Source organism: Xenopus laevis, chromosome 7S (genome assembly GCF_017654675.1).
Source record: "Xenopus laevis strain J_2021 chromosome 7S, Xenopus_laevis_v10.1, whole genome shotgun sequence".
NCBI classification, from domain to species: Eukaryota; Metazoa; Chordata; class Amphibia; order Anura; family Pipidae; genus Xenopus; species Xenopus laevis.
In genome coordinates this window covers 24073194-24098375 of record NC_054384.1, presented here as the reverse complement: position 1 = coordinate 24098375, position 25182 = coordinate 24073194, and the positions used below count along the sequence as shown (strand labels likewise).

At 40.7% G+C, this 25182-nt stretch overlaps 1 protein-coding gene across 1 annotated transcript in view; it reads left to right on the top strand.

Moving 5' to 3' along the window:
* The first annotated feature begins 1277 nt into the window (after positions 1-1277).
* noc3l.S (NOC3-like DNA replication regulator S homeolog) overlaps positions 1278-25182 on the top strand; it is a 35157-nt gene continuing 11252 nt past the window's right edge. Inside the window, 16 exon segments of the mRNA NM_001094804.1 lie at positions 1278-1347; positions 4010-4217; positions 6195-6318; positions 9900-10057; positions 10136-10195; positions 10766-10896; positions 11255-11416; positions 13249-13342; positions 14374-14549; positions 16421-16549; positions 17217-17348; positions 17696-17776; positions 18271-18371; positions 19857-19929; positions 20342-20405; positions 21847-21918. Coding sequence (NP_001088273.1) covers positions 1339-1347; positions 4010-4217; positions 6195-6318; positions 9900-10057; positions 10136-10195; positions 10766-10896; positions 11255-11416; positions 13249-13342; positions 14374-14549; positions 16421-16549; positions 17217-17348; positions 17696-17776; positions 18271-18371; positions 19857-19929; positions 20342-20405; positions 21847-21918 — 1774 coding nt within the window. The 5' untranslated portion in view covers positions 1278-1338.

The window sequence follows — 25182 nt, the reverse complement described above, 5'->3', positions numbered from 1 at the left end:
CACCACCGGCTGGTAGAAAATGTATGAAAAGGTGGCAACCCTAGTCCTTCCCCTCTTTCTGTTGTTCAAATGTTGGTTTGTGCACAGCCAGTAGTGATGTGCGGGTCGGGCTTTCCCGACCCGCACCCGCCCTACCGAGCCCGACTTCCGGGTCTCTTTTATAGACCCGTGCCAACCTCCCCCGCCGATTACATCACAAAAGGGAGAGACACGCGTCTATAAAAACTCAACCCGGAAGCCGGCATTTGGAAGGTGGCGACCCGGGAAAAGAACGTGCAAGGTCGGCCCGAACCGTGGGTATCAGGCCGGCCAGCACATCACTAACAGCCAGGGCATAAGGTCAGAGGCACACGTTCAGACTCAGGGAGATCAGTCGCCCAGCGACAAATCTCTTCGGGCGACTAATCTCCCCGAACTGCATTCCTGTCGGCTAGACTGTAAATCGCCGGTGCACCAGGTGGGAAGTCAGTTCGGGGAGATTAGTCGCCCTAAGAAGAGATTTGTCGCTGGGCGACTAATCTCCCGAATCTGACCGTGTCCCTTGGACCTTATGCCCTGGCTGTTAGTGATGTGCTGGCCGGCCCGATACCCACGGTTCGGGCGGACCTCCATGTTCCTTTCTGGATCGCTTTGTTTTCCGAAGGCACGAGGCAACTTCAGAAAACAAAGCGCTCAGAGTGCCATCGCGCCGGCGATTAACATTCTAGCAGGCGGGAAGGCAGTTCTGGGAGATTAGTTGCCCAGAAGAGAATATTTTGTCGCCGAGCGACTAATCTCTCCAAATCTGACCGTGTCTCTGCCCTAAACATTGCAAAAAGGTTCCAAAGCAGGAATGTTTAGCCTCTACCCCTCCCCCTTTGGAAGAGAATGTTCTGTGCATTTATCTGTACTATATGTGTGAGATTCAGGCCAGCATTCTCCAGCATTCTAAACATTTTTGTTTACTGTTTTACGTGACGGAGAGAGCGAGCAACATGTCTCACATGCAGCTCCTAATTGTGAGGGGCAGAACGACAACATATCTGACTTTAATAATATCAAATCAAGCGCGTCTTGCTTAATGCGAGCGCGCATTGGCGTCACGGTCATCCCGCCCCCCCCAGAAGCCACGCCTTCATGAGGTAGCGCCGAATGATATGCCGGGGGAAAAAGTAGCTTTGCGCGCTTCCCACATTCACCTCTAGAGGGCTCCCTCTTCAGCTTCGACCAGCTACGTTTGTCTGGCCAGCGTTTGATCTCGGTCTCACCAGTGTTTCCTGGAGCTGCACGTGTGTCCTGTGCAGGGAATCTGCTCGTGTCACAAGGAAGTGTTGTCGTGCTGTTGTTACTTCCCGTACAATGAAGCCGGTATGTTGCCTTCTTAATTCTACGTTCCTTTTCTCTGTCCGATCCGGTGCAACTGCCTCATTTGTTATTTCCACTCGTGTCATTCTATACCGCTAGGCACCAGCACGTCATTCTAAGTCCTATAAGACAGTGGTTGTAGTTCTGTGCTGTAATTATGTAGCTGTGCCGCAGCGACTGTACGCGATTTGTGGCTTCTTTTTGTTTTATAACTCACTTTGGGATTAAACCTGCTCTGGCTTTATAAATATGTGCAATAACTGGCTATTCCTCTTAGTTTCAGCCCCTTTTCTGTGTATGTGCTTCATTCTTACAAGCGAATAAATGCCCAGTTGTTAGGGATATTGTATCTAAGCAACTTTTTAAGGACTCCTCATGATTCTCTATGGATTTTGACATTTATTAACCACCCTAATCTGCTTCTTTCCAGATTGCAACCATAATAAATTGCAATACAGTCCCAGTCGCTGGAAGTAGTGGTCACTCACCAGTGTAAATGTCTCTGAAGATGCCACAGTAGCTCTCCATCTTTTGTCTTGCCAAACTACTGCACATGTTCAGTCTGCTCTTGGCTGATGTCAGTGGCCTGAGTTTAGGGATTGACTCACAATGTCCTTCTTTCCTCTGGCTGCTTGTTCTAGTCACTGCCTATTCACTATTAAACATGCATATACACTAACCAATCACAGTCATGTCTGCCTTCTGCCTCTAGTCTCCGCCTATTCACTATAAAACATGCATACACACTAACCAATCACAGTCCTGTCTGCCTTCTGCCTCTAGTTTCCACCTATTCACTATTGCATACAGACTAACCAATCACAGTCCTGTCTGCCTCTAGTCTGTCTATTCACTATTATAAACTTGGAGCTGGACTTTAACTGAATTATATGATAAGACTGATTGGGAAGTGAGCCTGTAGTTTCTAGTGATGTGCGGGCCGGCCCGATACCCACGGGTTTACCTGCTGGTTCGGGCCAACCTCGCACCTCTGTTTGCGGGCGGTTCCGGTTGATTTTTTTCTTCCTGCTTTCTACGCCCGCCACCTTGCACTGCTGGTCTGCCTGAATCCGGCTTCCTTTTTATATAGACAAGTGCATTGTCGTCCGCCCCTTTTTGTGACATAATCGTCGGGCGACGCAGGTCATTTAAAAGGAACCCAGAAGGCGTGGGTGGGTTGGGTGCCGGTTGGCTAAAACCCGACCCGCAAATTTCTAGTAAATTCCTATGGATCATTGTCTTTGGGGCAATATAGTAGGCTTTACACTGCATTCTCCTATATGCACTGATGTCAATTAGTGGATGGCCACAAAGATTGGAAATTGAACTCTGCACGATTGCTGAAAAGTATTACATTCTTAATTATACAGGTCGGAGCTACCGTCTATATACCATAGAAATAAAACTTACACAAGACAATAGGGTTGTGAGAAAAGGATTCACTTCAGAATAAAAACAGTTACATTATGTTACTGTTTACAGTTGATACTTAACTGGTAAAGTTTCTAATTTCTAATCTTTTCTAATGGCAACAGAGCCACTAATTAGGAACGTGTATAATTCATTAGCTACCTGCTATGATAAACTCTTTTCTACAGCGGTAGATAAGCAAAGGATTTTCCAGTCTCTTGGAGAGATAATGTAGATCATCTGTGAACTGCGTGTGTTTTGAATGAAAATTTGATGCCTGCCTGTTGACAATATCCATAATAACTTATAACTCATATCCATAATATCAAGAATAACAGAATTGTTCCTGAAGGGTGTAGGAGGTGATACATAAACTTAGTTTTATGCCTTTAAATTTACTATGGGGTTTATATGGCCCCATTCATTTCAAAATATGAAATGCAGCTTTGTTTGCTCATTCACCCATACTTTCAAGAACATTTAAGGCAAGAAAATACATGTTCTTCCTCAAACTCAGCCTTTATTAATCTTCAAGCTTGTTTTCCAGGAGGATCAAAGGTGGCAAAATCTGACCCTAAGAACAAGGTCACGCATAGCGAATTGTGTGCTTTCCTCTGTCTGCGTCCTGTACTTGGCGTTGGCCCGGTTGGATTTACATGAAGTGGATATCCATTCAAAAATGCAACACTTTCATGTTTCTGCATCCTTATCAGTTGTTTGTAGCTCCACGAAGACCAACGCTGGGCCTGTCAATGGAGCTAGAGGAACAAGTGCATGAAAGCGGATCTGCTTTGCTCCTCCTGCATTTTGTATACAGGTGGAGGAAAGCAGATTCACGTTCATGCACTTGTTCCTGTGAACAATCCGCTGTGTGTGACCTTGCCCTTAGGGTGAGATTTAAAACAAATCTAATCTTGCACTTACTACTTATCAAGCTGAGCCCTATGTCAGACATACAGTTTGAGAGCCACTGCAATACAGGTGTTACCGGGGGTAACCTTGATGCTTCATTGGTGTGTTTTCTTAGATAGGAATAAAGGGTAACTTTATAGCTGTTGATAAACTGCACAACATTGCTACACTGCCCCTATGGAACAAGTTTATCCCTAAGAAGTGCTATCCATAGAAAATAAAAAACAACCCGGTGGGGAAAACACAGCACAGTGGGGGCGGTGCAGGGCCGGAGAGGAGAACACTGCCAAGTCCAACTATATGTATTTCTGACTTCTTATTTCTGTCCTTTTCATTCTTCTAGATGAGAAATCGCAAGCAAGCCCCGAGCTTTCGCAAACTGCTGAAAACTAGTAAATTAAAACTTGACAACAAATTAAAGAATAAGCAGTTCAAGCAGGAGAGCTCTGCGAAGAAGCGACGGAAAGAGCAGAAGCAACTTAGAGAGGCTGTGCGAGATGTCAGATCAAAGATCCCAAAGCCACTGGAAACTGTCAAGAAGAAGCAGCCAGGTACTCTATGGATCTGATTCACTGAAACTATTATTGCAGGGAGGCAACACTAACATATACAGTGCATGCTGAGATATATGTGTAGAGGTATCCAATGCATCTTCTAATTTTGGAATGTGTTTTTTCTTTCATGCATTCTGACAAGGAAGTGATAAAATTAATTATGTAGGCGCAACAGTTCATGATCACTATGAGCATAATTACATTGTCCCTTCCGCTTGCTGTTAAAAGAGAATGAAACCCCCCTTTAGCCAAAAGTCCCACTGGTCCCTCTCCCTGTCTCCCCCTGCACAGTCTTGACCCTGAATTGTGTCCTGTCTAGAAATAATGACGGCACATGCAGAGTCAGCGGAGCTCACAGGCGCCATCTTCGGTGCTTCGGTATTCTTCGTAAAGTGAGTGATGTATTGGCTCATGCACAGTTGGAGCAATTTTCCGGTTGGTTTCAACTGGGCATGCGATGAAAGTAACGGAAATTGACGAAGGGAAGGAAGAAGACCCGAAGAATACCGAATCATCGAAAGATGGTGTCCGTGAGCTCTGCTGCGCTGACTCTGCATGCGCGGTCAGTATTTCTAGAGGGGACAAGATGCAGGGGTGAGGCATGGAGGGGGGTCAGTGGGGACTTTAGGCTAAAGGGGAGTTTAGTTCTCCTTTAATTGACACCCTTTGCAGTCTTGCCTCTAGCCAGGAGCCTTCTTATCTTAAAACTAGTTAAAAAATAAAAAGCTACCCTAATATAGTTTCAGGAATATTCTGTAAAGTATATAGGTAGCCACTCCAAATCTAACTCTTGTTTACCTGCAAACGTGGCCCACCTACCCTGAATTGGACCATTTGCCCATCTTTCGGTTTCTGAGCATAAAGGTAAAAAAAGACTGATTTTCTTTAAATCAGTGAGATGCTTGTGCATTGGCACTATATTTTGATGGTGCAGAAGTGGAGCAGTAGATATGCCGAAGTCCTGCTGATCCTGTTGTTCTCTGTGGGTGCCAACAGCAGGTCAAGGAGGATGATAAAGAAACCATAATGGGATTTTGAAAGAAATATAGTTGGGCCAAATCTAAAGTACGGTAGCAAGACACCTGCTATACCGGAGTATATAGTCTGCTTGGGTATAACCTATTGGTATTCATTTTACAGTGAGACAGGTGAATGTGAGGGAACAGAAGCATCATACTGGACACTCAGTTCAGGTTCTATTTTTGTATCATTACAATTTCGTTATACAGCTGTGTGTTAAGATTGAATATCTAGTATAGGTAAACCTAAAAACAACTGGACTTGCTGAGTAATCAATGAAGACGTTTCACTTCTCATCCGAGCAGCTTCTTAAATTCAACAGACTGGTGTGGGAAATTCTCGGCATATAAACTCTTCCACTAATCCAATCACAATGGCACATTGTAACTCTTCAAAGAGGTGACATCTGAAAAAATTCACAGAGGTGTTGATTCTGTGTAGTTACTGTGATAGGATTATCCAATGTGTCATGCAACTCCTAGAAACAGGTGTTACTTGTGAGAGTTGCATGAATGAATGTGTGTAGTGTTCTGAAACCGCCGGGGTACAGATGTTAGAACAGCATTGTACCTATATTAGATATATCATTACCTGGATGAACCAAAATCTTCATAGTCATATGTTAAGATTGAATGCAAACTGATAAACTGGGTTTACTGCAGGGATGTGCAATCCTTAGCCTTTCATCTGCTGGAAATCTATAACCCGCTCCGAAAGCTTACCTTTTAGGACAAAGTATGGGACTATAATTTCTCAACAACTGCAGGGCCACTTGTATGATATGGGCCAAAGTCAGAAGAGCGGGTTATGAATAAAAAAAAAGTGTGGAGCTGCTAATGCTAAAGTCATTTTCAGATGTTTCCTGGAAATAAAAAGGTGTGCACAGATCTTCATTCCTTTGTACATTTAGAGGTTAATTCCATTCATCAAATTATTTGTTCCCCTATTATCCAGTTGAAGAAGAATATGAAGTGGAAGAAGAATCTCTGCCCTTGGACATGATGGACGAGGATGACGTGCAGCTCATGAAGGAAATGGCTCAGCGGGCATCCTTTCTAACTAGAGACCTGACCTACAGGTACCTTTATCACACATGGGACTAAATATGATTATTGGAATGACAGATAGAAGAGCAGTTATACCACTTTGTCTTTTTTTTTTTTTTTTTTTTTTTTTTAAAGCTTAATGACATTTAGAGGATACTTTATCCCATTGTCATGTTAAAAACTGATAGAAGTCAAAATATGTGAAATACTATGTACTCTTTTTGTTAGTGTGGTTATCAAATGTCGATCTCTGTACTTGGCATCTATATTCCATTCTTCTTTGCTGATTGGTTGCTACTGGTAACCGAACCAGGCAGTTTTTTTAATTAAAGGTTTTTATTTTATTTGCATAACAATTAACATACATAAAGAAGGTTTGGTATTGCAGAATCCGTGTCATCAACAAATCCATGTACAGCAACAGTATAGTTTCAGTCTAGTTTCTTAAACATAAATTCCCTAGCATAGTATTAGCTGGGAGTTTGTGGGCTTTAGAGTCTCAGGCCAGAAGACGGCGCTCTAGGAGGCGGTGTATAGTTAAGCTGGCCATAGACACAAAGATCCGATCCTCGAAGATTCATTCGATTTTTTTCATCATGTGTGGAGTGTCTTGACATCTGTCGTGCCATGCCGATCGGTCGTTCAGTCGATTGGACAGGTTAGAAAATTTCTGTCAGCTGCCAATAATTTCTCTGCATGTATTGCCGATCTGACGATCTTTAGTGGGAGACTGTCACTAGCTTTTGTCGGACATAACTTTCATACGATTGCTGTAGGGGCAGGACATCGGCTGATCTGTTCTTTTCTACTTTATTTGATCTGATAGGTTAGTGGCAAGTCCGGAGATGGGGAAGTCTGATCGTTCGAGGATTCGAACGATCGGATCTTTACATCTATGGCCAGCTTTAGTCATATGAAAAAGTTTGGGAACCCCTCTTAATTCTTTGGAGTTTTGTTTATCATTGGCTGAGCTTTCAAATTAGCAACTTCCTTTTAAAATATAACATGCCTTATCGAAACAGTAGTATTTCAGCAGTGACATAAAGTTTATTGGATTAACAGAAAATATGCAATATGCATCATAACAATTAGACAGGTGCATACATTTGGGCAGCCCAAATAATAGATCACATTAATACTTAGTTGAGCCTCCTTTTGCAAATGTAAAAGCCTCTAGACGACTCCTATAGCCTATTCTGGATGGCAGTATTTTTGACCATTCATCCATACAAAATATCTCCAGTTCAGTTAAATTTGATGGCTGCCGAGCATGGACTGCCTGCTTCAAATCATCCCATAGATTTTCGATGATATTCAAGTCGGGGAACAGTGACTGCCATTCCAGAATTGTACTTCTCCCTCTGCATAAATGCCTTTCTAGATTTCGAAGTGGGTTTAGGGTCATTGTCTTGTTTGAATATCCAACCCCTGCGTAATTTCAACTTTGTGACTAATGCTTGAATATTATCCTAAAGAATTTGTTGATATTGGGTTGAATTCATCCAACCCTCGATTTAAGCAAGGGCCCCAGTCCCTGAACTAGACACACAGCCCCACAGTATGTTGGAATCTCCACCAAATTTGACAGTAGGTAGCAGGTGTTTTTCTTGGAATGCAGTGTTCTTCTTCTGCCATGCAAAGAGCTTTTTATTATGACCAAATAACTAAATCTCTCATCAGTCCAAAGCGCTTTGTTCCATAATGACTGTGGCTTGTCTAAAGCTTTTGCATACAACAAGCGACACTGTTTGTGGCGTGAGTGCAGAAAGGGCTTCTTTCTCATCATCCTGCCAACATATAGCTCAGAACCTGGTCGTAGAAGGATTGAATATGTAGGGCACTTTCGCACAGGGTTGTGGAGTCGGTACATGAATCCTTAGACTCTTCATTTTATGGTACCTCTAACTCCTCTGTTTTTAAAGGAACAGTAACACGTAAAACCGAAAGTATATTGAAGTAATTAAAATATAATGTACTGTTGCTCTGCACTGGTAAAACTGATGTATTTGCTTCAGAAAGACTACTATAGTTTATATAAACAAGCTGCTGTGTAGCCATGGAAGCTGGAAAAAGGATAAAAGGCCAGCTTACATAGCAAATAACCAATAGAAAACCATTGTATTGGACAGGGCTTATCTGTTATGTGCTGTGTAACCGGTGCCCGTTTTTCTTTTTATTGTGTTACTGTTCCAAATGTATTTCCCATGTTGATTGAAAGAAGTTAAGTACTCAACATACAAGGCATTTTATCACTGCCAAAGCTTAAATATATAAACCACATCCGTTGGTAATTGTAAAACAAGATCCAAGTTAAACTACCTAAAACAACTTCTATTAATTGAACCAGGCTTATAGCTATATAATAGCTGCTAAATACAATCCAAAATAAACTAAAATATTTTTCTAAGAAACTGAATTGCTTCTGCCATATTCTCCTTCGTAGAAGCTCTTAAATCTGATCTGATTATTTTCAATGCTTGTATTTCAAGTTATTAGGAGTCGCTACATTTCTGGCGACTGCAACTCCAGATACATAAAAAAAAAAAGCTTCCGACTCCACAGTTCTGCTGCCATAGAAGATAAAGATTTGGAATAGTGGGACGGGTCTTGTCTGCCCATCGGGTGCAGGCATAGGGGGGTTAAGTGAAGTGATTTTCAACTGGATTCATTGGTCTCTAGTTGACATCAAGTAATCATAGGCCATTTTTGTTGCTTCTTCCCATCGCTCAGGTATATCTCTTTGCCAGGTGGTGTCTATTGCAGTGAAGGGAGGCAGTTAAAAAACACAGGTGCCATGTTGAACTTGTTGAGGCAGATGTCATGGCTGCTAAGCATATAGAGGATTTGCCAGTTTACCCATACGTTATGTTTCCTTTGTGATGTGTCTGTTGTATGAGGCCACTAGTTGGATGTTGCTGTGGTCCCCCCAGCAGTGTTGTGTGGAGAACCATTTACAAGTGTAGCACATCATCATACAGGCACGTGTAAGCTATTATCTGTCTACTCTAGCTCTCTGGTCCAGTTGATATAAGTTGAATAAGGTGTATCAGTGGATTGATGTGTGGGAATATTAAAAGCGTGTTTGTACCCAGCGACTCCACCTCTCCATTCATGTTGCTGGTCATTATCATTATGGTATAGATTCCTGTGTAGTGGGAGGATTGCTCGCTTGCTCTCTTCTCGTGCTTTAGTAAGTTTGGGTCGCGGCTGCTGGCTTGAGCAAAGGCTTCCCCCCCAGGTGTCCAGTTTGTAGCTTCCTGAGCCTTTTCCCCGGTCTGGATCAGTACCTTTTGACGGGTAATTCATACCGTATTTCAGGTTTGTGTCCTTCCGTCTGCATTTCTCTGCGGGGAATGTGTTCCATTGGCGATATAGTTCCGCTGAGAAATCTGGGAAGGTGGACAAAGGTAGTGCAGGGGGACATATTGCGGATGCAATAAAATTGTATAAAGTGCACTAGGACTAGTAATCCATAACTCCTTTTGTGTTTGCTTTCAGACGGGTGACCAAACAATGCTTCCTGCTGATTGGTTGCTGTGTGGATTACCTGACCTGGTGCGAACTTACCACCTTTTGTTACTTCTCTTCACTTCTACTTTTTTTTCCCTGACAGTGAGCCAGTTCATGCAAATAAAAGGAAACGGGACGATGTGATTAATAAATACGAGAAGATGCCCAGAAAGAGTAAATCTGAGCCAGAGAAAGAGGTGATTCATTTGCTACCCATTAAAGATCGACATGGCATCATCCCCCAGACCATGGAAAAGCCAGGTAAGGTGTCTGTGTGTTGGAGCGCTGAGCCACAAAAGTAAGGTCTAATGTAACCACATTTGTATTGCCCTCCTGCAGTTATCCCATCAGAGGAACAGGAGGAGAACGAAGAAGAGATGGATACTGAACACACTGAAGGTAATGATCAAATGGAACTCTCACTACTTAAAGCCTGGTATTTTTCATTTGGGGGTCACATTTTTCCCCATGTTGACCAAGCAGCATTAAGGAAGCGAGAATGAAGGATAAATAGGCAGAAATAGTAACCACAGAAGTACAATTGTATCATCAAAGAACAATTTTGGCTGCAGTGAAGCTGAAAAGAAATGGAAGAAAAATATCATTCAGAAACACAAACACCAATTGAAAAACTGAATAATGATATTCTACAATCTACATCATACCCCTTTATACTACAAATATAGCATCCCAGTAACAGCTAAATGTGCTCATGATGTTGGTAGACCAAAAATATGCCCACACTTGGCTTTCATTATTGTACAGGCTCCATATCTATTGCAGAAAACCTGCAGCCATTTCAGCTGCTGTTCTGAATTTAAACTTCCGACCTCCTCCGTGCGCAAATTGCTCTTTTAGGACTGTAGAAAGTGAACAGCTGTAGTGAAGATGGCACATTCTTAGTCTGCGTCTACTTATACAGTTCAAAGTGTCTGGCTGCTGCCAACAGGTTTTATTGTTTGATTCCAGAGGTGCCTGAGGAACCATTGAGAATAATGACCACAGAGGAATTGTTGGTGCATAGACAGGTCACGCTGGAGCAGAGGAAGACTCAGATTGCAACCCTGGCATCAGCTATACTCTCAGAGCCAGAAAACAATGTGTGTGGTTTGTATTTTCTCTCAAAGCTTAATTTCCTTAATCAGATTTCAATCAATTTTTGTAAGATAGCTTATATATGTACACATGCCATTAATGTGTGGTGTATTTGTTTGGATGCTCCAGTGGGCAATAAATATGGATTTAGTTCTGCTAATGAATAGGCTCTTCCTTCTCCCTTAGCAACGATTGGGTAATCACATTTGTAATCTGTGCAACTGATAGTAGCAAAATGAAGGAAAATGTTTTATCAGGCCTTTTGTCTTCTTGCCCCCTCCCTAAAAGGTAATATTTTACATTTATGTTGTTGCTTTACCTTTGTTGTCTTCACTTGACTTATTGCTGTTGTCTTGACTACAGATCAGAAAACTGAAGGAACTGCGATCAATGCTCATGGAACAGGATCCTTCTGTCGCCGTGACTGTAAGAAAGCTTGTCATGCTCTCACTGATGGAAGTTTTTAAAGACATTACCCCATCCTATAAAATTCGCCCTCTGACAGAAGCAGAAAAAGCTGCGAGGGTATGTAATTTCTATTTCTCTTGCCTAGATTGGGGGACACAGGCACCATGGGGATGAAGATCCTGTTGGCTCACGCTGAGTTGGTGGGGGGAACTATAATTTAAACAGCTCCCCTTGCAGGGCTTCAGCTACTTTTATTAGTACAGTACGTGTGTATATTTTAATGTTGCGGTCTTCATTTTTATATGGCAGTGTAACTTAAATTTGATTTTAATATTGCACGCAGCTTTCTACAAAGTTATTCATGTTACCATGTCTGACCAAAACAGCAATTTTATGTTTAATACAGTGATATACACTTCTTTCAACAGAAGATTTATGCTTAAAAATTAGCATTTACTCACCAATCTGAAAAATTTGACCTCTAATCCTTGCTTATGTTATTGTAGGGGAACATGTACAAATCACACCATATATATCCCTTTGACTGGTGATCTTAAACCATCTGTTTAATCGCATGGTTACAGCTTGATATGTGGAGCCATATGTATATACAGTCTGCAGGCAGTGACAAAGATTATATTAGATCTCATCACTGCAAGACTGTGGCTTCTATTGCTTAGAGCAGTGATCCCCAACCAGTAGCTCGTGAGCAACATGTTGCTCTCCAACCCCTTGGATGTTGCTCCCAGTGGCCTCAAAGCAGGAGCTTGTTTTTGAAATCCAGGCTTGGAGGCAAGTTTTGGCTGCATAAAAACTAGGTGTAATGCCAAACAGAGTCTCAATGTAGGTTGACAATCCACATAGGGACTACTAAATGGCCAAGCACAGCCCTTATTTGGCACCTCAAGAACATTCTTCATGCTAGTGTTCCTCCCCAACTCATTTTACTTCTGAATGTTGCTCATGGGTTTGAAAGGTTGGGGATCCCTGGCTTAGAGTGACAGTAAAGGCAACAAGGGTGATGTTGGATTAAAACATGGATGAGGCTGTTTGAGTGAGATTGGTTAAACACACAGTCAATTCTGATTCTATTACTTGCATGGGTATAATCTATTTGGAATTGAACTGTGTCCATTGGATAGATAGCTGAACAAATTCAGTTCATGGGAGGTTATATCAGAGCTTAGTTGACCATTCATTGTTCACATTTCACCGAATGGGAAGCCATGATATCCGTGTTCTAATACTACAGTATTAAATGCTGAAATTTCCCCTTGTTCAGTTGTGTTTAACGTGAATTTATCATCCATGGGGAAATCTTTTGTACAACTGCAATATTCCAAACTTCGTATGAGGAAAGTGGAATGTCTGATATCATTAGGTATCGGGGGAATAGACCGGAACCAAGCAACCAGCATTTAAAACCTTGTTTTGTCATCTCAAGTGCATTGGGTTGTGTACATAATCTTCAGCCCTGAGAAGTCTTCCAGACTCCATGGAATTAAGCAGGGTTTTGGCTGTCTTCTAGGTTTTCATTTTATTTTTATTTATTTATTTATTTTTTGTAGAATCCTTTTCTAGGCAAACTGGAACTGTGTGATAATAGATTTCACAGAATTCTCTTTCTGAATTATTTAGTACTTCCTAAAGGGCCATGACATTTAATTGTTAATTGCCATATTAATTTTTTTTGTTTTGTTTTCATCCTAAAACCTACAATTAAATGTTTTAATCCAGGAAGCAGAATTCTTGTTTTTGTCTTTCTTTATATCTTCTGTTTACTATTTTTAATTCCTTCAATTTTTTTACTAGTTTTACACCTGTCTTTTAAATTTCAAAGATCTTTTGTTGACATGTATGTTTAGCATTCAATAAACAAGTCTCTAGTTATTTCATTTTAGCCCCCTCGGCATATTTGTGAAACACCTTACATTTCTTTTTAATTATAGGTCAAAAAAGATACTCAGAAGCTCAGAGAGTTTGAAGAAGGACTGATCAGTCAGTACAAGTTTTATTTGGAGAACCTTGAACAGATTTTAAAAGGTGAAGTCCAGCTTATTTGTCTTACATGATCATCTTCTTACTAAGGGCTCTTACACACGGCCGTTCCGACCTGCGCTCCCCTGCGTTCCGTTTGTTGGCGTTCAGCCGCAGGGGAGCGCAGGAATAGACGCAAGTAATGATTTGAAATGGGGCTGTACTCACTCAGGCGCGTGTAGGCGCCGAACGCAGGAAAAATGCAGCATGTTGCGTCTGAACCTGCGTTCGGCGCCTACACGCGCCTGAGTGAGTACAGCCCCATTTCAAATCATTACTTGCGTCTATTCCTGCGCTCCCCTGCGGCTGAACGCCAACAAACGGAACGCAGGGGAGCGCAGGTCGGAACGGCCGTGTGTAAGAGCCCTAAGGAGCAATGGATACCCTAAACCAGCGGTCCCCAACCAGTGGCTTGTGAGCAACATGTTGCTCTCCAACCCCTTGAATGTTGCTCCCAGTGACCTCAACACTGGTGCTTATTTTTGATTTCTTGGCTTGGAGGCATAAAAACAAGGTGTACTGCCAAACAGAGCATCCTATAGGCTACCAGTCAACATAGGGCCTACCAATGGTCAATCACAGCCCATAATTGGCTCCCTCTGGAACTTTTTTATGCTTGTGCTACTCTTAAAATCTTTTTCAAAAAATATCTATTTTCCTGACCCCTCTTGTAATGTTAATGAATGTAAAGCTCTCTGAGACATACAGAACAGTGGCAGATGATGCATTATACTGTTTAGATGGAGCTCTAGCCCATTGCTGGTAGACTGAGAAATATGCTTGGCTTTAAGGGTATATGTAAAATATCTAATTATGGTACATGAATCCGTGTCAAAATGAATTGCCACAATATTTAGAATAGTTTCAAAAAAGTGTTGCAGGTATGAAGCTCAAAGAATAGCCCTAAACGCTTGTGTGTCTGTCTGCAAAATTCAAGTCTTGTGATCATTTGGAGACCAACAGCAGGCTAAAGATGATTGCTATATAGGATAATGCTTACAGGAATCGTGCTACAATACTCTGTATTGTTTTTGCAGACTGGAAGCAGATGAAGACAAAGAAGAGTGAGGTTGTCTCTTTACATGCCTACAAAGGCTTGGCCGAGATTGCGGTGAAATGCCTGTGTGAGCTCATGGTGTCTTTGTCGCACTTCAACTTTCACAACAACATCATCGTCCTCGTCGTTCCTCTCGTTAATGACAAATGCAGACAGGTCAGCATTATTTGTGTCCTTTCAGGAACGGGTGTATTTTAAGAGGATTATAATATGATAAAATCTCTACTGCAAAATGTGTTTCATCATTCTGTGTTACGGAAATGCTATTGTCCATTGTTTTAGGTAGTAATGTAATCTATAGCTTTAGTCATGTGACTTTGCCTAATTTTATATGCAGAAACAACATAATGTTTTATTTGTAAAAACTGGTAGATGGCAGTAGTGCGCCGACAATATCCAGCATGAAAACTGCATCTGTTTATGTGCTCTACGCATAAAGTTTGCCTCTCGTTGATGTAAATCCAAGGCAGCAGATTGCTTGTTAGATGTTTGACTGTAAACTCGCAACACAACTATTTTACAGTTGTTGTCAGCCTTGGGACTTTTGCTATACTGGGAGTTCTTATTGAAGATAAAGTCTGTTTTAGTATTGATAAACAGCTGGAGAAGTGACTTTGTTTCCAATTGCCATTGCTCCTTGTTATTGATCAGTGTATGCGCTTTATTTCTTTTTAAATTAGATGCAAACACAGACACTGATTGTTACACTTAGTTGTATTTCTATGACTGGAGCTGTATCTGTTTCTTTCTTAACTTCTGACTTGTCAAAGTGTGTAGCAGAAATCAGCTCTCTTCCAGCCAAGACTCCATTTATTACAATGCCTTGCATCCTTCTTTGCGAGTGTGTTATCTGTTGGCCTCTATGTGCTTTCAATAGTCAGAACCAACAGTACAGAATAGAGCAAGGAACAGATCAATACACTGTCAATTGCGATTACTTTACAAGCAGCTGTAAACAATTCTCACCCTATTTATAAAGAGTGTGTATGAAATGTATAACCTTTATTTAGAGTGCTTTTATTATATTGTTTGGAGTTACCTCCCCTCATTCAACAATAATATATCTATTGGTAGTATTCATATTTTTATTCATATTTTTCCGGTAAATTGATTGATGAGTCTGAGGTTTGTTGCGAAGATTTGGAGGGGGCGGGGTGTCCGTTATAAACTGAGCTTAGTTATGTCATCATTTATAAACTGAGTTAGTGATGTCATTTTTATCACACGTCTCACTAAAATTTATAATAAAGTACTCCTTGTTGGAAAATATGAGGATATTAGAAGTAACCTTGGAGTTCCATGACATATACAGATACAGGACCATTTATATTCCCTAATTTCATTTTGTGGGTGCCTACATGCCAGATACTATGGACATTCTACACATACTGGGCATTCTATTGTTCAGTGGATCCCTGGAATTCATTTTTATATGGTGATGTATCTTGACACCTAATGATATATGGGAGATAAGCCCCCTCCAGAATTTTCATATATGTACAATACAATCAGTAAGTATAGCAAAGCATTGTGGGGTGGTACTTTAGAGTAGAAAGACATATGTACTATTTTGGCTTAATCAGAATGTGTACTTTTCAAAAATAGATGGTTTCCTGGGATAATCCTACCATTAGAGTATTTTCTGGCCGTGAAATCAGAAGTATTCTGATTTTTGCAGTGATGCCTTGAAAATTTGGTAGTGTCCTCCTGAGAATTTCTGAGAGATTATACTTCATTCACATCATTTCCTGCCCAAGTAGGACTTGTCCTTCCTACAATATTTTCAGAGACCAAATATATATACTTAATTATTTTATAAGTATTTCATGGGTTTTAAAAAAAAATCGGCCTCACTTCCAAGTAACTGCTTCTTCAATTTGGGTGACATCCAGTAGAATGCAGGACGATCTGTCAAAAAGGCAGTTTGCTATGTGCCAACTAACAGCTGTGTTCCCTATGACTGGCCAGTTGGATCTGTTGTATGTCTCAAAGGTTAACTTCATTCTGTTAATAATATTCTCTTACAGATTTCAGAATTGTCCATGGAGGCAACCAGAAAGCTTTTCAGACAAGATAAGTTTGGCCATGCATCTCTGGCTGCTGTAAAAGTCATCTCTGGCCTAGTCAAGAGCAGAAATTACGATGTCCGACCAGAGGTAATTCATTCTCTTACACCCATCTTTCGATAGGACATGCTAAGTCATAAACGCTTATTGGCAGTATTTGTGCATAATTTGGTGCTGTGTATCTGTGGGTGGATTATATACAGGTATGGGACCTGTTTTCCAGAATGCTCAGGACCTGGGGCTTTCCGGATAAAGTATCTTTCCTTAATTTGGATCTTCATACCTTAAGTCTACTAGAAAAGCATGTAAAAATCAAATAAACCCAATAGGCTGGTTCTGCTTACAATAAAGATTAATTATAGCTTAGTTTGGATCATGTACAAGGTACTGTTTTATTATTATTATTTATTATTATTATTACAGAGAAAAGGGAAATCATGTTTTAAAATTTGGATTATTTGGATAAAATGGAGTCTATGGGAGACTAATTCAGAGCTTTTTGGATAACAGATTTCCAGATAACGTATCCATACCTTTAATTATTTAATTGTGAGAAGGAGAAAGCAGCAATCATTCACACCAGTTTGTCTTCATTGTTGAGACTACATGCCAGACGGCCATGCCTGGGTTTCAACCATTGTTATGACATGGAATTTGATAAGAATGGCAGCTGCATAGCCCCTGGGCTCCAGTGCGATGCCAGGCATTGTGATAATCTGCTGCCTGATCAAATCTCTGTGATTGTGCTAATCCCCAGGTACTGCAACTCCTATTGCATTTAAGGATTAAGGAAGTGGAAGTGAAGAAAGATACAGAGGACATCGCTCCCAAACAAAAGATTATGTCCTACAAAGACAAGAAAAAAAACCTGTCCAGGATGCAGAGGAAGGTAAAAGTGATAGATGCAGTATAATGGCCTCTTATACTTTCTCGTGTAAGGGAAAAGAATTGCAAGATTAATTCTGTGGACATGTTTTTTCTAAAGGTATTTTGAGTGGTTCATTGGGTGCTGTTCAGAAATGTCTTAAAATGATATAATTTCTGAAGAAAACACTAGGGATGCACTGAATCCACTATTTTGGATTCCACCGAACCCCAGAATCCTTCGCGAAAGATTCGGCCAAACTGAATCCGAATCCATATGCAAATTAGGAGTGGGAAGGGGAAATTTTTTTTTTAGTCTGGGAGATTTAATGTATGGATCGCATTACTCAACAGTGTTGTATATCTTTGTAGTGGAAAAAGGCAGAAGAGAAACTGGAGCGTGAGCTGCTGGAAGCAGAAGCATCGGAGAGCAAGGAAAAGAAACTGAAGTTGGTAAGAGATTCATAAACTTCACAAGCAAAAACGCACATTGAAGTTTTTACATTGAGGCCTCTCCACAGACACAGGAAAATATAAGCAGCCACTGGTAGGTTGCACTGCAGATCACTAGAAGGAATAATCTGGTAAATCACTCCGCCAGTCAGTTCATTTTTACCGGAACTATTCTGTCCAAACAGTCTGGACGTGATTATTATTTTCTAAACAAATTAAATGATCCAAACAAAATAAAACCCAGATTTGCCAGGGGAAAAAGTTAAAATAATATCAGATATTGGTTTTTGCACAGATCCAGAGTTTTAACCCCAAACCAGCATACAGAAAAAGGCTGCTGTTTTTTAGCATGTGCTGTGTGTAAGTAATGAGATGTGGGTGGCAGAGCATTATGGCATGTTGCACAGCCACAGACTCCTAAATGCAAGGGGTTAAGTAAAGTCAATGCAAGGCTTCCTGCTATAATAACAAACTGTTTATGCACTTTCCCACAGAATACAGAAACACTGAATATTGTGTTTTTAACATACTTCAGAATATTGAAGAGAGCACAGAAATCTGTCCTGCTTCCTTCAGTTTTGGAGGGTCTTGCTAAGTAAGTCTTTTTTCCTTTGTATCACAGTCTTAACTGCAGCAGGACAAATGTTCTGGCAGATTATAACAGATTACGGTTGTTTTTCTCATGCCTGAATAAATACTGTTATGGGAAAACCGTGGTGGCTGCCAGTATTTCTGGGTTGGCCAGTGCCCCTAAAATAACATTGTTCACATCCAGTTGTATGGTAGGACAACCTGTCCAAACACCCTGACAGTGGCCCACACAATGATCCTGCTGTTAGCAGAGATAGTCCCTTGGGTAGGATGGATGTCTCCTTAGTGATGTAGAGCCAGTGTACTAGTTAGAGCTTTGAGGGCTCCTGCTAAATGGAGCTTTGGTTGAGGTAGAATCTTGGGCGGGTCCATTTTTTTGGAACCCGTACCCGCAACCTGCAATCCACAACCCGGACCTGCAACCCGCATTCTTACCCGATACCCTACCCTCCAGTACCTTATCCGCAACCCAGACCTGCGACCTGCTGACCATCAAGAATCAGGAAGTGCTGTCATTGTAAACCGTCCGTGACATCATCGGAAGTAGGCGTGATCAGAACAAGGAGTAAAAATTGCTATTGAGAAAACCTGCAGCCCGACCCGCGTCTATACCCAGAACTTCAACCCACAGGGTACCGCAGGTTTTTGCGGGTAACCCGCGGCTAACCGAGTTGCTGCAGGGCTCTGGGTGTAGGAGTTCAAGATCAGCAGAGATTGAGGGTGGAGAAGGCCATTGTGAGGAGGTCAAGAATATCCCTAGTAAAGTGTCTCCTTATTTGGAAAACTGGGCAGGCAGTCTTGACCTGGGCAGGCCTTCGGAAAACTAGCCAGTCCGGGTGGCAACCCAATAATATTCTCAAGACTTGTAACATTGCTCCTACACAACATTAAAGGGGTGATTCACCTTCAAACAACTAGTTGTTTTCAGATAGATCACCAGAAATAACGACTTTTTCCAATGACTTTCTATTTTCTATGTGTCACTGTTTTTCTAATATTGAAGTTTAAAGTGTAATTTTTCACCTTCTGAAGCAGCTCTGGGAGGGGGGGTCGCCGACCCTGTAAACTGTTCTAAATTGATACATTTAGTTGATACATTTCTTAGCTTTGTTCTTGCTGAGCAGAATCTCTGGGTTTCATTACAGGCAGCTGTTAGAATTGATACAATTGTTGCTAATACTCCAGAGAAGCTGTTGAGAAATGTATCAACTAAATGTTGCAAAATTGTAACCGTTCTGAATCTGCGCCTGAATTACTGAGCTGCCAGACTCAAACACCAGTGACAGGAACTTTCAACTTTAAACTTAGATTTTGGAAAAACAGTAAAAAATAAATAATGGAAATTAATTGAAAAAAGTCTTTTATTTATGAATTGATAAGTGTTTGGAAGGTGAATAACCCCTTTAATATATGCAATTTGTATGCAATATTTGCAGACCATTAACAAACATTTTTCTGGCCGTTTTTAAATCTATTTGTTGTTTGTTAGGTTTGCCCATTTAATCAACGTGGAATTTTTCGACGACCTCCTTATAGTTCTTCACAAACTCATTGATTCTGGTGTAAGTATCTTACATGTTGTTTTTCATATTCTTTGCATAAATCTCAGTCCAGCTAATAATGCTTAGACCGTTGCATATTTGTATGAAGCGATCAGAGTGCCATCCCAACCGCGATTTACGCTCTAGCCGGCAATAAAGCAGGGGAAGGCAGTTCAGGGAGACTAGAGCAGATTTGTCGCCGGGCGACTAATCTCCCCCAATCTGACCGTGTGACTTTGCAATAAAGATAGTTATTTTGCCTTAGGGCAGATAGCACAAAGTGGTTGTTTGAGCTCCAACATTTTCTTTACAAAGCTGTTTTGTTCTGACCAAATAATGCAGCATAGTCTGCCTCTGTGCTTGTAGAATTTTGTTTAAGTAGTTGCTTGTGATGTATCAGTAATGTGGAATGGCTTCTTGTTTCCTCCTTTAGGATCTGACGTATAGAGAAAGCTTGCACTGTGTCCAGACTGCTTTTAATATCCTCTCTGGCCAAGGTAAGTGCCTCACTGAAAACAAGGCTTTTCTAACGTCCAGTTTTCTCTAGATAGCTAAGGTGGTCACAGCCTAATATAGCTCACTCTGGTTAGTCAGCATATGGGTATGATGCTGGAACTGAATCCACATTACTGCCAGTTGGGAAGGCTTGTGAAGAATGTTTGAACCCCCAAGTATTGCAGTGCAGTCAAACACCATGTCCATGGGAGCCCTCATTACTTATAATGATGAAACTAAATCTGCATCATAACCTGTTGCATCTTTCTGGGGACACCCACCCATTTTGTTGGAGCATTGTTGCAGCTAAAGGTGAACTAACACTGCAGGGCACTTAAATGCTGAATAGCAGCCCTTGTGTGATCCAACCTACAAGCTTCGTCTCCAGTTGAATAAACTGTCACTGCTTCATGAAAATGAAAATTCATTTTCAGAAGATTAAAAACAATAATCTACTCTCTTCTCCTTATTTAGTTATGACACTTTTACTTTTTGTTAGTAGTGTATTGTTGTAGTTTTGTTCTTTTAAATATGCAGGGTCACGGTGAGGAATGCACCAGGCAAGATCAATTCAGTGCCCTGCTTTTTCATGATGCCAACAATTTTTTAGGGAATCTCAATATTCGCTTTGCATCGCTCCAGTAACAGCAGTTCTGCACCAGAGCACTTTAGCATTATAACACTTTCTACATGGTTAACAGCAAATCTAAAAATACCTTAAAGGGATACTGTCATGGGGAAAAAATTTTTTTTCAAAATGAATCAGTGAATAGGACTGCACCAGCAGAATTCTGCACTGAAATCAATTTCTCAATAGAGCAAACAGATTTTTTTATATTCAATTTTGAAATCTGACATGGGGCTAGACATTTTGTCAATTTCCCAGCTGCCCCAAGTCATGTGACTTGTGCTCTGATAAACTTCAATCACTCTTTACTGCTGTGCTGCAAGTTGGAGTGATATCACCCCTTCCCTTTTTCCCCCCAGCAGCCAAACAAAAGAACAATGGGAAGGTAACCAGATAACAGCTCCCTAACACAAGATAACAGCTGCTTGGTAGATCTAAGAACAGCACTCAATAGTAAAAACCCATGTCTCACTGAGACACATTCAGTTACATTGAGAAGGAAAAACAGCAGCCTGCCAGAAAGCATTTCTCTCCTAAAGTGCAGGCACAAGTCACATGACCAGGGGCAGCTGTGAAATTGACAAAATGTCTAGCCCCATGTCAGATTTCAAAATTGAATATAAAAAAAATCTGTTTGCTCTTTTGGGAAATGGATTTCAGTGCAGAATTCTGCTGGAGTAGCAATATTAACTGATGCGTTTTGAAAAAAACATGTTTTCTGATGAAAGGATCCCTTTAATATAAAACTGCTTTGTACACATTTAGAGATGTTTAATGGTATGTGAACTTGTGTATTTTTTTTCTGTATTAAACAGGTGATGTTCTCAATATTGATCCTCTGAAATTTTACACTCACCTTTACAAAACCCTCTATGGGCTCCATGCAGGTAATTTGAATATGTCTCTTTCCTCTCTCTACATTTGTTCATCTGATTTCATGAGTTATGCTATGAATAATAAATATTAGCTTTCAGTGTGCAGTCTTTAGGGCCTACAAGGCAGATAATCATGATAAATGACTGTTATTCACATAGGCCATCCTGCTAGCACCGTTGCCTGCTCCTCCATTAAAAGAGGCAAACAAATTGGTATAAATCAGATTTATTGTGACACCTCTACTAACATGAAAAAAGCTCCATGATGAATTGCAGAGCACAAATTGCATTGGGCAGTAAATTAAACACATACAGTTAGGCCCATAAATCTTTGGACAGAGACAACTTTTTTCTCATTTTGGTTCTGTACATTACCACAATGAATTTTAAATGAAACAACTCGGATGCAGTTGAACTGCAGACTTTCCGCTTTAATAAAGTGGGTTGAACAAAAAGATAACAATCGTAGCAGGGGATGCAGGTATATATGGCCCTGGCCTAGCCACACGCCAGTAGTAAATCCCAGAAAAGAAAGTATTGCCAATACCTGTGTTTGCTTTCAACGGGGTGCTCCCACTTTTATTCAAGGTGCTTCCAGACACTTTACAATGGATCAAACGTTTCGGGACCGCATGGCCCTTCCTCAGTGATACCCAACCATAGAGCGTGTACATATTTATAGACATTGCAACAGCGACCTCTTGTGTTGGTCGATACAAAATACTTTAAAATAATTAAATAACAGTGCAACAATGTTAAAAGCATCACAGTGTATCCATTTCACTTTCACAACCTGTTTCACAATGTGACTATCATTATAAATACATATGAATGGATTAAAATGACTAAAACACTCCTTTATCATTTGAATCGTGAGTTATTATTCTCTATTTAACAATTGGTAACATTAACCCATTATTAATCAACCTGAGTGATATACTCCATGCTTACAAAAAACACTGTTTACACTTTACAAAACATAGTTTGATAAACATACTGATATTTGTTACTCACTGACTATAGTACAAATAGCTGGAAGATGCATACATCTCACTTCTTATTGAAGATGTTCCTTATTTTAATGCTGTAAGAAAATATGTACAAATTAATAATGGCACGGACACATTAACATCAATAACGCTTTGGTGTAGGCTTAAAGAAAACAATTAAGTCCCCAACTCTCGTTCAGCCCCTTGGGGGCTAGGGTTCCCAGCTTCCATATCCAAAAACATTCCCGCTGCAATAGTTTTTTATCAGAATTAGTTTGCCTGGGACTGACTTCTTCTAGCACTTGCCATCTCAATTGCGCAACACTGTGTCTGTGATCTGACCAATGTTGCCCAACCGAGGTGGTTTTAGTGTGTGCATTTCGAATGGAACTTCGGTGTTCATTTAGGCGTAGTCTCACTGGTCTATTTGTCTTCCCTACATACCCCATTTCCACAAGGGCATTTTAAGTAGTAGATTACATTTTTGGATAAACAGGTGTGGTACCCCCGTAATTTAATTGATGTTCCTTGTGTGGGATGTGAAATCCCACACAAGGAACATCAATTAAATTACGGGGGTACCACACCTGTTTATCCAAAAATGTAATCTACTACTTAAAATGCCCTTGTGGAAATGGGGTATGTAGGGAAGACAAATAGACCAGTGAGACTACGCCTAAATGAACACCGAAGTTCCATTCGAAATGCACACACTAAAACCACCTCGGTTGGGCAACATTGGTCAGATCACAGACACAGTGTTGCGCAATTGAGATGGCAAGTGCTAGAAGAAGTCAGTCCCAGGCAAACTAATTCTGATAAAAAACTATTGCAGCGGGAATGTTTTTGGATATGGAAGCTGGGAACCCTAGCCCCCAAGGGGCTGAACGAGAGTTGGGGACTTAATTGTATTCTTTAAGCCTACACCAAAGCGTTATTGATGTTAATGTGTCCGTGCCATTATTAATTTGTACATATTTTCTTACAGCATTAAAATAAGGAACATCTTCAATAAGAAGTGAGATGTATGCATCTTCCAGCTATTTGTACTATAGTCAGTGAGTAACAAATATCAGTATGTTTATCAAACTATGTTTTGTAAAGTGTAAATAGTGTTTTTTGTAAGCATGGAGTATATCACTCAGGTTGATTAATAATGGGTTAATGTTACCAATTGTTAAATAGAGAATAATAACTCACGATTCAAATGATAAAGGAGTGTTTTAGTCATTTTAATCCATTCATATGTATTTATAATGATAGTCACATTGTGAAACAGGTTGTGAAAGTGAAATGGATACACTGTGATGCTTTTAACATTGTTGCACTGTTATTTAATTATTTTAAAGTATTTTGTATCGACCACCACAAGAGGTCGCTGTTGCAATGTCTATAAATATGTACACGCTCTATGGTTGGGTATCACTGAGGAAGGGCCATGCGGTCCCGAAACGTTTGATCCATTGTAAAGTGTCTGGAAGCACCTTGAATAAAAGTGGGAGCACCCCGTTGAAAGCAAACACAGGTATTGGCAATACTTTCTTTTCTTGAACAAAAAGATGGCATAAAAATCTGAGGAACTAAAGCCTTTTTTTTTTAACAGTCACTTCATTTCATGGGCTCAAAAGTAATTGGACAGTTGACTCAAAGGCTATTTCATGGGCAGTATGGGCAATTCCTTTGTTATGTCTATCAATGAAGCAGATAAAAGCCCTGGAGTTGATTTGAGGGGGGTGATTGTATGTGGAAGATTTTGCTGTGAACAGACATTAGTTATATTGGATTAGTTATATTGGGACACTCTATGTGTGCAGTGTTATCCATGGAACACCAGCGTTATTGAAGCCAAACACTAGGTGGAAAGCTTTACTGAATCTAGCAGCCAAATGGGCCTGCATATATAAACTCTTTGTAACAATTACTGGACTCCAAATTCTTGCCCCTTGACTGCACCAGAAGTATGAATTTTATACAATGGCTGTTCTGCACGTGACATTATTCTGTTTAATTGAAGAATGCTATTAAGGTTTTACTGAATTTCCTACTCTGCATAAGCACTTTTGGCACAGTTATCTGGGATTTCCCACTCCCATCAGCACATGTTCCTCAAGCACCACGGGAATTGAACCATTTTCTCATGACCTTGCACTTGATTTAGAACCCACAAGTCATAGCCATATCCTCTCCCTACTCTTTCCTTGCCTCTGGGTCAGGAGAAATGGCTCTGAAACGATTCCAGTGCCCCAGAATATTCTGCATGGGAGACAGTAACTGTGCACCCTGTATG